At 38.7% G+C, this 16,250-nt stretch overlaps 1 protein-coding gene across 1 annotated transcript in view; it reads left to right on the top strand.

Annotated features, from left to right (window-relative positions):
* The window catches only part of LOC149141261 (actin-related protein 4-like), an 86,666-nt gene that overhangs the window by 29,809 nt on the left and 40,607 nt on the right, over positions 1 to 16,250 (top strand). The window contains exons 5-6 of the mRNA XM_089447833.1: positions 5,415 to 5,477; positions 6,578 to 6,642. Coding sequence (XP_089303959.1) covers positions 5,415 to 5,477; positions 6,578 to 6,642 — 128 coding nt within the window. The remainder of the gene's footprint in view (positions 1 to 5,414; positions 5,478 to 6,577; positions 6,643 to 16,250) is intronic.

Here is a 16,250-nt window from a genome sequence, read left to right as displayed (position 1 = left end):
TTAAAGGAGAGAGGGCCTTAGTCACGTGAGGTGGTCGCGTTGTGAAGAATTTGAAAGCACTGAGAGCTAAGAAAACAAGATTGCAGGAGTTCATGCCTTTTATAAAGGTAAACCTTGTTTCCTTTGGGAGTTGTAAAGCTCGGTTGCAGTGGTTCTTGGGTTTTGGCTTAACACCTACCCTTAGATTTATTTATGTAACCTGTCTCAGATGTGGTGGTTTTATTCTGATTCCAACCATTATAAGGGGGCATTTTGGCTTAATCGCCATATAAACTCAAAGGGAAAAAGTAAGGTCTGCAACATTAATTTTCATGATTGTTTGTTTGATTCTCTCACCCCTTTTAGTAATAGGGTTGTCAGTCTCTCAAAATTTTCTTTTAATCCTCAGTCTTTAGTCTTTTGGAGAAGGTTTAAATTTTTCCTTGGCTCCTAGAAAGATCCCGGTTGATGATATCATTTTTGACATTGAATATGGTATCAAGGACTTACCTGATGTCACTAAAGATATCATTAGGTAGGATTGGGCTGTTGTCCTCAGGAAGGCTTAGCCCCCCAAGAACAATATCACTAAAGCGGAGTTTGATGCACTCAAGGCATTAAACAATAACAATGATCTTGTTGTTCTCAAAGCCGACAAAGGTGGTGCGGTGGTTATTCTTGATAAAGAAGATTACCGTAGGAATATGTTGGACCACCTTTGTTAGCTTGTTAGCTTGTTCAGTCATAAGCTCATTGAGAGTAGTCCTCTTACCCCTAGGATCTACGACCTTCCAAAGATTCATAAGGAAAGGTCTCTTCTGAGACCCATTGTCAACACTATAGGAGGGACGACGTATCTTGTTGCTAAATATTTAGCCTTGAAGCTTAAGCCCCTTGTTGGCTGTATAGAGTCCTTTGTCAAGGACTCTGCGTTTGTCCATGAGTTAAAAAATTTTAAGCTTGATCTTGACGACAAGCTTGTGAGTTTCGATGTGGTCTCACTCTTCATTAATATTCCTATCAATGAGGCCATTGATGTCATTAAGCATATTACTGATCTTGATACGGTTGGATTAGTTGGTATTTGTCTCACCTCTACTTTCTTCTCTTTTGATGGAGAATTTTATGAGCAAACTTGTGGTGTCGCCATGGGTTACCCCCTCTCCTTTGTGGTCGCTAATCTATTCATGGAGGATTTTGAATCAAAAGCCTTATCCTCTTTGCATCTTTTGTCTAAGATGTGGAAAAGGTTTGTGGCTGATACTTATGTCATCTGGTCCCATGGTAAGGAAGAGCTGGACCTTTTCTTCCTTCATCTTAACGATCAATCTAGTTCCATAAAATTCACCATGGAATTCGAAAGTAATGGCAGTTTGCCTTTCCTTGGCGTCCTCCTTTCTAGGAATAATGATGGTTCTTTTTCGCATCAAGTCTATTGGAAGAAAACTCACACAGAGCAATATCTTCATGCTAAATCTCATCATTTCCTCGCTCAAAATCTTGGTGTTCTTAACACTTTAGCAACTAGAGCTTTAAAGTTTTCTGATAACAAGCACCTTAATGATGAGAATCCCACCTCCTTAAGGTTTTTCTTACTAATGGTTATAGTAAATACCATTGCTCTAAGGCTTTCCTCAAAGTAGAAAAAGGTTCTAGAGCCAAGAAAGTACCTAAAGATCATTTTTCTAGAGTTCGTCTCCCTTTTATCCAAGGGACCATTGATAGGATCGCCAGGATCTTAAGGAAGCATAAAGTTCCTTCAACCTTTAGGCCTCTAAATACCATCCGAAGTTCCCTAAGATCTATCAAAGACCCAGTGGACCCTAAAGATATGAAAGGTGTGTATGTTATCCCTTGCTCTTGTGGGACTCCATACATTGGTGAGACGGGTCCCTCGATTAAGCAAAGGATTTGTGAACACGTCGCCAACATCAAGCATTGTAGGACCTACTCCTCTGCATTGGCAGAACATGCAGACATATCTAAGCATCACATTTGCATTGAGGATGCCCAGGTCCTTGCTAGGGTTAGTCATTTCCATCATTGTAAATTTAGGGAGGCCTTTGGAATTGAAAGGAGACCCAATAATTTGAACAAAGATGATGGTTGGAATACTAGTAGAAGTTGGGTACTTGTCTTGTCTTCTTAAATTTAAACAATATTTTCCTTTTTTCTTTGTATACATCTTTCTCTTATGTCTTCTTAGCCCCTCTTATCTTGTTTTTTAGGTTGGACCTTATTTAACTATTTTTGGTTTAAATCCTTGTAGCTTCCGTAAGGCTTGCACCCCTGATTTTGAACCTTGTTTCTTGAATCTTTCTTTAATTAATGTTAGGTTGAATTTTATTAATTTACATTATTTGATTTATGTGATTTATGGCATTATTTCCCTTGAGCTATATTTTTATGGTCTTGACTCCATTATTTATAGGGTCTTGATCCCTTCTTTCATGTTTGACTTCGCACTTTGTTTTTTGACGTTGAAAATATTTTGTTTTCTTCTTTATATATTCTTGATTAGCTTGTTCCTAATAATTATTGTTAATAATATAATATTATTATTTACAAACTAGTCGTTTTTATTAAATTATCGAAAAGTATTATTTAACTAGCCGTTTTTAATTGAAATTATAAAAATAAATATTTATTATTTATGAACTAGCCGTCTGTTATAGCCATTAATTGAACCTTGAGTCTCTACATTGCTCTATTTATACTCATGCCATGATCTGCCTCTTCATCTTGTCCTGACGATGAACCACACTGGATAACACGTCGACAAATGAATTTTGATGTGATTATCGTCGAAAACATGTCTCCAAAATTTCACAAATAGTTGAAAGTTTCTTCAAATCTTCAAAGCATTTGGAAATTAAATTTGGTGCTTGGTGGGAATGTAGCTTTGTAAGTATGTTGAAGATGAATACTCCAACCGGGGAGGATTCCAAGTCTTTGAGATTGAGATTAATTGAACCTTGAGTCTCTACATTGCTCTATTTATACTCATGCCATGATCTGCCTCTTCATCTTGTCTTTTCGATGAACCCCACTGGATAACACATCGACAAATGAATTTTGATGTGATTATCGCCGAAAACATGTCTCCAAAATTTCACAAATAGTTGAAAGTTTCTTCAAATCTTCAAAACATTTGGAAATTAAATTTGGTGCTTGGTAGGAATGTAGCTTTGTAAATATGTTGAAGATGAATACTCCAACTGGGGAGGATTCCAAGTCTTTGAGATTGAGACCCTTGCAACTTCGTAAGATCTTGTCGAGTTAGTTAATATAGGTGAAGCTTGCATATGGAAATCGAATAAGCATGACAATCAACCAAGAAGCACATGTGAATTTTAATTCCAAAATACAAAACTATCAAGAAGACAAACAAGCAACCGAGATTGTTTGTCTTTTCCTATGTCCAACAATGCCCCTATCAAGGCCTATAATAACAAAATCAAAACCATGCAATAGAATCAATACTATTGCATGTAGCCTCCAAAGCCTTTTTTATTCAAAATAATATAGGTCAATTACAATAGCAACAAAGCTTCCCCAATCTCCCACACTCAATACTAACTTGCACAAGAGGGTAGCACTTTGTTTTATAGGAAAAGAGGGAGGAGATCCAAAGAAAAGTAGGAGATGCAAATGCAAGTGATAATCCCAAGAGAGGGATGCGAGTTCCCAGTGAAGGAGTGGCCAAGAGGGAGAGCATATCCCTCCTCAAGGCATGCATAGGCCAAGTGTGGGAGTACATTGTCATGGAGGGTGAGATAAATTGCATGAAGAGGGAGTGATTCCCAGTTAAACTCATGGGCTGACTCGCACTAACTTGAGAGTGAACTTGGCCTCGTTTACCACTTGAACGCAATGCTTTAACTGACAGCAAAATTGGCCTTCAACTCAACTTTTTTGGTAGGCTAACTCGGCCTCTCTACTTGTGACTTGGCTTTCAGTGCCCACTCACTTGATTGTGACTTGGCTTTCAGTGCCCACTCACTCCACTCAAGTGAGTGGGACCCTCAGTTGATTAGAGACTGTTTCGGACATGTTCCTAGTTATTTAATATCTTGATTTTTGTGTCTCCACCCAAAAGTGGGTACTAAGGTAATGATGGTACTCTGAGGGTGAAAAAACGAGTACCCACATGCCACATGAATCTTCCTAGTACCACTTTTTTATTTGTTACGCAGATTTTAATAAACTCCCGTTCTGTGGGAAAATTTTATTGAAAAATCCTAAAAAAACTTAATGCAATTCCGCAAGACTCAAGATAATGCTAGCATGGTAATATACATTGGCGCTAGACTTAGAAAGCACAAGGGCTAGTTTTTAAGACACACTCCAGCTTTGGAGGATGTGAGTGAAATAAAATCAATTAATTATCTATCATTTTTTAGGAAAAATAATTAATTAAGTGAAAAAAAACACTCTGGAGTGACTTCCTTAGTAACCAAGTCCCAAAGGTCGAAGTCTTTTACATAAGTTCATCACGCTAGTGACTTTTTACAATTCCCCCATGGGGTTATTTGCATAGAGAAAGAATAGAGAAGGGGCAAAATTGCCCTGCATGACTTTTGGACTTGAAAAAATTTGACAGGTGTCTTGTCTAAACTTGATGTTCTTCCCCTTTTATTTGCTAGGTACATTAGCAGGTAACACTGTCAACAGGCCCTCTCGGTCCTCTTTGCTGTCAATAGGCCCTCTTGTGCTTCTCTATGCCTCGAGGCTGAACCATTTCAGCAGGGGATGGTTTGTAATATGCCTTAAGTATATTAACAGGCTTAGACTAAATAATAATAAGATATAATATAATAAACCGCATATTATTTAGATACTAAATATAATAAAACAATACATCAATTGGTACAATAAGTTGGCTTATTTAATAAAGAGACTTATATTTATTACGTGACTTGCCTTTTGACTTGTATTTATAGAAGTCACAGATTCTGTTATTTCACCACTGATCATATATCAATCATTTATTTTAATAAATCTGTCTACATTCTCGTGTGCAAGTTTTATTTTCCTTGCAGGTCTGTGACACCATGAAAGAATATCTTCTGCTGGAACACGCACTTGGCTGGATCCTCTGCATTCTGACCATTAGTGATTTTGAGTCTTGACAATCCCACAGGTTGCCCCATGTGTGAATTCCTTATTCAAGTCTTCTTACCTGCATAGCTTGGGAATTTTCCTAGCTGCCCTCTTAGTGTTGGAAAAGCCAGGAGAATTTACATACATTAACTAAAACCTTCTATGTTGTGGGTGTATTCTCTACGTACTGAACTTTTTCTTGATGAAACACTATCATCAAGTTATTAGGTGATGTTTATTATCTTTGCAATCTTCATCTTCAAAGATATACATTTGCAAACAGTTTAGTATAAATAGTTCTCATTTAATGCTATTATATATGTCTCAAACAGCTTGCTGGTGGCACGGCATCAATGCAACAGATGAAGGAACGCTTGGAGAAAGATTTGATGGAGGTATACAATATTTTTTATTTTTTAAAGTGAGGCTTAAGTTTTGTAATATCCAAGCAAGAAATCTTATCTATATCGATGCTTGAGTTTATAAGGTCAAAATATTTTTCCGTTAAGATATTTTAGGTTTCCGAGTTTTGTTTATTTGATACTTATTTTATTTTGTTTTATTTTAGTCTTCTGTGATGGAGCACTTATTTTTAGTGTGTGAGTTTAATCTTTTGTTTATAAATATCACCTGACATATTCATTCTTTTCTTATTTTGTTGGATGTTACGTAAAACAACAAATTAAGTACATTGGATAATTTTAGGTTTCCGAGTTTTGTTTATTTGATACTTATTTTATTTTGTTTTATTTTAGTCTTCTGTGATGGAGCACTTATTTTTAGTGTGTGAGTTTAATCTTTTGTTTATAAATATCACCTGACATATTCATTCTTTTCTTATTTTGTTGGATGTTACGTAAAACAACAAATTTGATTAAGTACATTGATGTTTTATCCAATACATTATAGTAGATCTCTTTCTAAAGTACGTTTAATTGTACAAAAAATTGATTAAGTATTTTCGTGTTTTACCCAACATGTTATGGTATATCTCTTTCTAAAAGTACATTTAATTGTTCATACCATTTCCATGCTTGTCGATAGTGGTGTTCCATTGAAGGCAACCTACCTCCCTTTCCCTTTGTTGTTCTCTAGTATTGTCACACCATAATGCATTTGCATAGGCTATATATATTACATCATACCATGAAAAATATATTATCATTTATAGTAAGTTTTGATTTACATGTTACCGACATGGTTTATTGTTGTCTCCTGGCATGGAATAATGCTTGCTCTGTGACCTCCTGTAGTTAGTTGCATTTGTATACACGCTCTCTTTGACTGTAAAGTTAATCATTCTTTTTTGTAATGGTTGGTATTAAATGGATGTCAATTATGTCAATTTTGGTTAAATTTGAAGAAGCATATGATGTGGGAACTTTCATATAAAATCTTTATTTCAATGAACTCGAAACATTGAGTTGGCACCACTACAATTTATCCAGCTGCAGAAAGAGAGATGTTTATGTGTGAATGCTTTTATAATTCTCAGGAAGCACCCCAAGCTGCACGAGTCAAGGTACTTGCAAGCGGCAATGCTATAGAAAGGCGATTCAGGTTTAGCTTCTTATCTTCTTGCTTAATCATTGTGCACATATTCTTTGAGGCATTGATATAATTGGATTCAGGTTTAGGTTCATTTCATTACTACTATTCATTCTTATAAAATTGTGAAAGTGTTTCCTTCTGCAGCAGATGAATACAGATATTGATAATTTGATGGTTTCTTGACTTCTTGAAGAGAGTCAGTTTATTTAAATTTTAGCTAGTTGGATTGAAATCTTGAGTGGAGTTTTGTTCTGTTGAACTGGATCTGTTTCAATTTGTTCACGGTGTATTGAATGTATGTTGCTTGCTAATTGGGTATGGTAAAGTTCAAGAAATTGGTGTTCACTATATTTGTAATACGTACATGTTCGAGTTGCATCATCTGTTTTGAGTCTTGACATTTGATCTTGTATAATATAGATTTTATGTTTTGTCTATTGTTAAAATGAGAATGTACCAAATTTACTCCATTATTTTGTCTAGGATAAGGAGGATAATGCACTAGATTCTCAGGACCTAATCGTAGCCAATGTTATTGGAACTGAACTGTTTCCTCAAAACCAGCATGTTTTGTTGGTTTTAAGAGTCGATATGAAACAATAAACTCAGAGAAAATAATGACAGGTAATAATAACATGGAATTTTATGTTGTAAATCCCTGACAGTTTATTAGGGAAACCTCCATGGGCAAGGTAAGGTATTTATTAATCGAGAGCAATTTACAATCAGGCTTACATCTCCTTCAGCTTTTTGTTTCAGTGATAAAAAAAGTAGTCACCTTTTCAAAACTATCATTGGTTTTGTAAATCAATGCCATTACTCTAACAACCAAATATTTACCTTGGTAAATTTTGGTTTTTACTTTTTTCTTTCAATTAAATTGTTTTCATAGTTTAACAATCTCCACCTTGACAACAATTTACCCAATATCTCGCCCAAGCACATTCATCACCTTTTTTGTAAGCCAAGAGAACCCAAACACCACCACGACTTCTCTATCAACATTGGTTTTGTAAACATGTCTGCAGATTTTTCTTGGGACCCTTTTAAATTCTATTCCACCTCCATCAATGACCTGTCTTACAAAATGGTACTTAATATCAATATGCTTAGTCTTGCTATGATCAGCTGGATTTGTAGCTTAATGAATAGCATTTTGTGTTGAGAAATATAGGGCATTAGCATTAGGGGATTTCTCTTCCATTAGTGACTGCTTGTGAATGTTTTTTACTTCTTCAGATTAGGATCTTCTTCATGTTAGATTATTTGTGTTCTTCTTCATCAAACAGTGATCAATGCATGAACATAAATACACAAGAGACACATCATGTAGGCTATAAGCCAGATCCAAAACCTCTCACTCTTTGAGAGGAAAACCCGTACAAATTCTTCTTATAGAAATTCCAATTGACGAATACCAAGACCAAGACCCTTGACCTATAGGCTATCAGCCACTCCAAGATCAAGACACATGTTTTCTTAACAGTCACCATTCTTCTTGACTCCTCTTCCACTTCGACCTGTGAGACCTCCATGCTGTCATAATACCGAGATCTTTCTTCTATGATGGCACAGATATAGCATCAAGACCCTTACTGAGATTGTGGCACAATTTCATCAATGTGTATACTGCAAACTTTGTCACTCATTTACTGTGATCCGAATTACATAGATCCTAGACTTCACACCTTACTGTAGGCTCCTCTCTGAACTGTGTTTCTCTGTTTAGGGTACCGAAACTTCTCCAAAACAGTCATCCGAATCTCAGACTTCTCACTGTGCCTGTCTACCCGAAATCACAGATGGACATATCCGAGCTTCATTCTGCCACTATCCATAGAGACATACAAACTCTTGAAGTATCCGAATTGTAATCCTTCATTAGGCCACCCGAGATCCGAACTTGCCTTTGTCACTGTCACCCGAAAATCTCACAGAAAAATGTCTGAAAATCTCAGAGGAAATCGAACTTGTGAACTGTGGAAATGCGGAGATCCTAGCCATGTATTTATAGTAGTCTGTCCCATAAATAAGCTGACATGTATTCAATGAAGGGATGTGTCTTTTATTTGTGAGCCGACTTGTGTTAGTTGTTCCTTCTAGAAGCCGACATGAAGAGGAGAACCATGCTTGTCTTTTGGAGGGCTATTTGACAGTCCTATAGACTAGAATACATTTGACATATCTTCATACATGACATTGACTCTTTGACAAATCCTAAAGCTCTCAATGGGAGCCATCTAGAATAAAAACTCTTGCTCATGAAACCCATGAAGAAAGGCATTACAAAAATGATTTTTATTCTCTTTATTTCATCATTTACAAAGATCATAATTACATGTCATTATGAAGACTGAACCTAGTTACATTTTACAACATTTTGACTATCATGGATTATAGTTAGTTCAAAACTCTTCCGAGCTCACCTAGAGGACCCTTCAACCAAATTACCTCTTTCCAAGCATGTGAGGCAGCAATATATTCTGCCCAATGTTGCAAATATTGGTAAAAAATTGCGAACAATTAGCAATGTCACAATTTTTTCTAGCTACTAAAAAAAAGACAGGTAAAAATCATGATTTTTTCCCTTGGCAACTTTTTTTGATTTTTTCCTAATTTTTATATTTTGCCTATTTTTTTTATTGATATTGCCGAAAAGATGTTTTCTGGACCCTTGTCAATTTTTTGCCACTGGTGATATTTTCAACACTGATTGTACCTCTGTAGTGGGTAAAACAACTATTTCTTGAAGCTTTGACATCCAACCAATGGATCCTCTTGTAAGAGTAAAGTCATAACTTGAAGTAGATCTCGTCTTGTCCAAAACACATGCAAAATCTGAATCATAACCACATATAGAACCACTTCTATCATTAAAGGTGATGCAATATTCACTTGTGCCTCTGAGATATCGAAGCTGTTGAAGAATGTGTAGCTATGGTTGGTCTTCATATTTATGATTGTACTTGAGAAGAACAAAATTACTATTGTTTCTAGCCTATGTGCATGAGTTTCCGGTACATGGGTACTTCAGGTATGGGGGGAACAAGTATCTGGCACGACTAGAAGGTTTTCCCAAATTTATGGGGAACGTCGAGTTGGGAGCGACAATAATACAATATATTAAAATTTAATATATGTTAAAAATAAACATAAAATAATTAATTTATTTCCATCCAAAACTTGCCAATGAAATTCCATCCTGCAAATTCCATCTTGCAAAGAAATATGTAAAAGATTGAACTTTGACACACTGCCTAGAAAAATCAAAATATTAATCCATCAACAATTTGCCAATCAAATTCCTTCCCAACAAAGAAACACGTGGAACTACCAAACTGGAAAAAAGGTTGTCATTACTCAATTATTATGTGATTTCATGCAATGCTATATTATTTTCAACTTCAAAATTCATGTTTGGAAATTTATAAAATGAATCAAGATATTAATCCATCAAAAATTTGCCAATCAAATTCCTTCCCAACAAAGAAATATGCGGAACTCCGAAAAAAGGCTGTTATTACTCGACGGTTATGTGATTTCATGCAATGCTATATTATATTCAACTTCAAAATTCATGTTTGGAAATTTATAAAATGAAACTGACTAACACACTATTCTTTCTCGTTTTGACCATCACTCTAATTAGTTGAATCTTATCATTAAAGCTTCAAGATAGGCTTCAAGAGAGTAGACTTATTTGCAATTGTTGAACTTCAAGATTTGCAAAAGACGCTGCTAAGGAATGACTGGCAACTGTCTATATTTTGTTGACACCTTTGTTAATCTCCACGTCTTTGTCACTTTACAACCCTGAACTGGCATGTATCACTTAGAGAATAAACAAATGGTACCTTCCCTGCTCAAAATAGGTATACGAAACGTCAAAACATGCTCAAAATAAGTACTTGAAATGTCAAGGTTTGTTGTAATGAAGCTCCCAAAACGCTACAACGTACTGTTGGAATTTCTAAGTCTAACCCATTAGAAACCCTTCATGTACTTTTTTGATTTATTTCTGCCTACTTGTTTTGATTAATTAACAAGTTATTTACCATGTAAATACTGAAAATAAATACAAGTACATGCTCAACACATTACAGATCATCAACTGAAGGAAACAAAACAAGCACACAAGTGACACTGTTGTTTTTGGACCAATGTCCCTAGAAAAACCCAGTGCGGGAAAACCAGTGCAACTATATGAGGGTTTTAATTATTAAGCAGTGTCTGAATACAATCTGGGTGCCAAAATCGGCTCGCCCAACAGAGAATAATTTCAGCAGTAGTACCTCTCTACTCAGAAGCAAATATTCTGGCTGAAACCTCGGATAAACACTCCGACGGCTCCCATATCCAATCTGCCCCACGAAAACTCCGATGTCAGCCTCTAGGGACTGCGTCAACACTTTCTGACCCAACGTCTGCCCAACATCACCCTAGTTCACCCTACGTCAACTCTTAGAGCCTCTGCATCACCCACGCTGGCTCTCTGAGGCACTGCGCAGCTCCTGATGCCTCTATGTGAGCCCTGGCTGGCTCTGTGTGAACCTCTGGCTGGCTCTGCGTCCCTCTCTCCCGACTTTTGCGCTGATCCTACCAGTACTATCTCTGCCTCTCTGCTTCTGTATTCACTGCCCCTCAGCTGCAACTCTCATCACTCTTTCAACTTCCTCAACGAACCCTGCCCCAGAAAATCGAAATCTTGATCAACTCGGTGTGTTCTCCAAGTGACCCACAAGCCTTCTCTTATAATTTTCTCGTTGACAATTCAATGGCCGAGATTAAGTCCCTAATCAATGGCTAAGATTAACTCTGGCTTGATCCATGACTTTTGGACCCTTCTAACACAATTTTATATTAATTCACATTAATATTTTATTTTCCCTAAGTTTAGACTTAGGGACTCCATTAAAAATATTAATTATTTTAATCTCCCAAACTGTTTAGAATCTGCCTAAACCGTTTCTGGGTATTGAAGATCTCATGTGCTTTAGCTTCTCCACCAATTTTCGTGGCTAGAACACATCCAATGCTACCCCAAATCATCACTCCATCTTAGCGAGGACTGTGCTCTAGTAATACTCCTCACTGAGTATCACCTTGAGCATCTGACATCGATCCCTGTGCTGATGCTAAGCTTGCTGCCCAACATCCTCTGCATTGCTGCATCATGTACTACTACCCATGGCCCTGCCACTGCCACTGCTGCATCTGTATGGCAGCTCCCTCTACATTCGTGCTGCTGCCCATGGCCTGCCATTGCCACTGCTGCATCTGCACTGCAACCCTTTGCATCATGCTGCATCGTGCCACCTATAGCACTGCCACTGCTAACTGCTGCACTGCAACTCAGTTATTGAGAAGTAAGTAATTGATCTCCCAACTCTGACATCTCTGTCAGGTTAGAAATGCTCCCACTGGTGAAGCTCCTTCGGTCATTGACAAGTGCTCCTTCGCTGACCTCTGCAATGTTGCAACAACTCTATCCATCTTGCACTGTTGCCTTACACTGTCCCGAGACTCCTGCACTGTAGCTCCCTCTGTCGCTTCGTCCGCGTCTGTCTCTATTGACATCCATAAGTCTTGCTACTCCTCATCGGGGCTCACGTAGCAAGGTATAATCTAAGAGGTTGGGTACCTCGAGGATCCTGCCCCTCATCACTTGTAGTCTGTCTGACTACAGCTCGATGTCTCCCCACTTCCTCTCAAGTGGCGCATGAGCACTCATGGCACAGTCATCATCTGTCTCCACTTCCTTCTCCGCCCTTGCTGGTGCTGCCTTGGTCACAGAAGCCTCTCCGTTGCTCTTCTTCCTCGGACACTGGCTTGCATAGTGACCCAGTTCCCCACAGTTGAAGCATTTGACCTTGGAGAGGTCCTTCTTCTTCCGTTTCTCCTACTTTCCCTCAGATGCTAGGGCAACATCCTCCTCTTCCTCCTTGATTCTGACCCCCTTGCCGCTGCTTCTCGCCTTTGCTTAGCCTTTTGATCTCTTCTTGGCGAAGAGTCGCCCACATTTCCTCCCAATCTAGAAGTGTCACCCAGCCCAGTATGCTTTGGACAAACACCTTCCAGTGTTCTAAGACTGCGTTCAGGGCTGTTCTCACCATCAATTCTTGATCTAGCATGGCCCCTATGGAAGTTAGCTAATCCCGGATCTCCTTCATTCGATCGAGGAAGATGTCGATCTGTTCTCCCTTTTGTATTTGGTATGACCGCAACTGATTTTCTAGTAGCATCTTCCTCTGCACGAAAGTATGCTGATACAACTTCTTTAGGGCCTCCCACATCTCATTTGTTGTATTCTTCTCGGCAATGTGTGGTACTACATGGTCCTTGACCCCCTCAAGGATGATGCTCTTGGCCCTCGCCATTGCACCCTCGTACTTATCGTTATCAACCGAGTCAACTGGGACTGCTATTGTCCTCAAGGCGAAGTGCTTGAGACGGTTCCTGTCTAGAATGGATAAGATTCTGGCCTTCCAGACTACGATGTTTGAGGCTCCGTCTAGTCTGTCCTGGTCTCTTACCCGTTCATTGCCATCTCTTTGCTCCTCTACTTCCCTTCTGGAAGTTCTCAGTGTGACTCTCTCTGAGCTTCGATTTCCCTCCTAGAAACCCCTCTGCCAATGTCGAGATGCCCCCAAATCCTTAGTACAGTTGCACCACTGATTCGGATTTCTTGGCTAGAAATCCTTGGTAGCAGCTCCTTCCTCATTGATCTTGCCCTGTTAGGTATTGTTCTAACTACAATACCTGACCAACTTCACTCTACAATTTACCCACAACCTCCTAAGCCCCAACACCCTAAAGGTTAGAGCTTTTAGGCTCTGTGCAATCCTGGCACCAGCAAAATCTGCACTTCCTGGCCATGGGCGTAAATCCTTCCTGACTGAGAAGGATGAACAGGCACTACGTAGGTCAAGTCTGCTCCCCTCTGCCATTGCGCTGATACTCTACCCGGATCAAACTTGATGATGCAGGCAGCATTGCAGGAAATGTCCTCCCCCGGATCAAAACCCCGATCCGCAATCCTTATGGATGCGTGGGGGAAGCATTGTCCGAACGCTGATAAACACGCTTCCTGGAAATTTCAGGAAGTGTGTGCCCGAAACGCGTTTCGATTTTTTCCGAACCACGTTTTGGTTTTTCTGAAACGCGTTTCGGACGGGGTTTCGGCCGTACGAAGCATCAAGCTTCCGAAAAAAGTTATAAAAAATTGCAATATATATATATATATATATATATATATATATAGATATATAGATATATATATATATATAGCAAAAAAATATAAATATAGCAGACGCAAGTTTTGAATATAAATGCAAATATGCAAATATATATATATATATATATATAGTAGACGCTTCGCTTCCTATATTTTTGGAAAATGACGCTTCCGCATCCCCGCTTTCAAAAAACGTCCCCGTTTCGTCTCCGCTTCGTGCAACATTGGAGGCAGGCACTGCGTCACCCCTTCCTTGCTGGGAAGCATTGTCCGAACGCTGATAAACACGCTTCCTGGAAATTTCAGGAAGTGTGTGCCCGAAACGCGTTTCGATTTTTTCCGAACCACATTTCGGTTTTTCTGAAACGCGTTTCGGACGGGGTTTCGGCCGTACGAAGCATCAAGCTTCCGAAAAAAGTTATAAAAAATTGCAATATATATATATATATATATATATATATATATATATATATATATATATATAGCAAAAAAAATATAAATATAGTAGACGCAAGTTTTGAATATAAATGCAAATATATATATAGTAGACGCTTCGCTTCCTAGATTTTTGGAAAATGACGCTTCCGCATCCCCGCTTTCAAAAAACGTCCCCGTTTCGTCTCCGCTTCGTGCAACATTGGAGGCAGGCACTGCGTCACCCCTTCCTTGCTGCTTCTCTACTAGGAACAACTTTTGTCACTCGAGACAACTGTTTTGTGCTACTGCTACTCTGCTCGGCTGATATCCTCAGTTCTCCTGTGATTTGCAACCATGCTCCGATACCATGTTGGAATTTCTATGTCTAACCCATTAGAAACCCTTCATGTACTTTTCTGATTTATTTCTGCCTACTTGTTCTGATTAATTAACAAGTTATTTACCATGTAAATACTGAAAATAAATACAAGTACATGCTCATCACATTACAGATCATCAACTGAAGGAAACAAAACAAGCACACAAGTGACACCGTTGTTTTTGGACCAATGTTCCCAGAAAAACCCAATGTGGGAAAACTGGTGCAACTATCTGATGGTTTTAATTATTAAGCGGTTTTTGAATACAATCTAGGTGCCAAAACTGGCTCACCCAACAGAGAATAATCTCGGCAGTAGTACCTCTCTACTCAGAAGAAAATATTCTGGCTGAAACCTTGGATAAACACTCTGACAGCTCCTAGCGCCAATCTGCCCCACGAAAACCCCAGCGTCAGCCTCTAGGGATTGTGTCAGCACTTTCTGACCCAGCATCTGCCCAACATCACCCTAGCTCGCCTTGTGTCAACTTCTAGAGGCACTGTGCCAACCCTTAGAGCCTCTGCGTCATCCACGCTGGCTCTATGAGGCACTGCGCATCTCCTGGCTGGCTCTGCGTTAGCCTTGGCTGGCTCTGCGTGAACCTCTGGTTGACTCTGCGTCCCTCTCTTGACTTCTGCGCTGATTCTCCTGGTACTATCTCTGCCTCTCTGCTTCTGTATTCACTGCCCCTCAGCTGCAACTCTGATCACTCTTTCGACTTCCTCAACAAACCCTGCTCCAGAAAATCAAAATCTTGATCAACTCAGTGTGTTCTCCAAGTGACCCTCAAGCCTCCTCTTATACTTTTGTCATTGACAATTCAACGGTCGAGATTAAGTCCCTAATCAACGGCTAAGATTAACTATGGCTTGATCCATGACTTTTGGACCTTTCTAACACAGTTTTATATTAATTCACATTAATATTTTATTTTCCCTAAGTTTAGACTTACGGACTTCATTAAAAATATTAATTATTTTAATATCTCCCAAACTGTTTAGAATATGCCCAAACCATTTCTGGGTATTGGAGATCTTATGTGCCTCTCCACCAATTTTCGTGGCTAGAGCACATCCGATGCTACCCCAAATCAACACGTACCCGTTGAAGCTCTTGACGATTTTGGAGTGTTTCCTACAAGCTCCCAAGCTCCGAGGAGCGTGGGAGCGTGGGGTACGTGCTCTCCAATGCCTGGGAGTGGTACCCGTGTAACTATGTTTCTAACACGTTCTTCATGCTATTGATTTGGTTTAAAAAATGTATTTTTGGAAAGAAAAACATTATTATTTTATTTATATAAATTTTTCAAGTGGCTCCACAAGTGCGAAGTCAAGCCACATGATGGCTAGTTGACTTTCCTAGAAACTCACTCATTCGGATTATATGATGGCTATATAGACAGGTTAATTTGCTCTCCTTGTATGTGATTGGAACACACATACCTTACTCAATATCTCTCCTATGTGAAGTGATCCAAGATCTGTAGATCTACACATTACATTTATGATCATAAATCAGTGATTCGAGATCTGCTCATTATACTTATGTTATGAAGTCAGAGGTTCGAGATTTGCTCATTATACTTA

Source organism: Pinus tabuliformis, chromosome X (genome assembly GCF_031772625.1).
Source record: "Pinus tabuliformis cultivar Carrire ecotype Pingquan chromosome X, CPIR1, whole genome shotgun sequence".
Lineage (NCBI taxonomy): Eukaryota > Viridiplantae > Streptophyta > Pinopsida > Pinales > Pinaceae > Pinus > Pinus tabuliformis.
The sequence above is the reverse complement of the archived record's forward strand: the minus strand, read 5'-3'. Positions and strand labels throughout refer to the sequence as shown.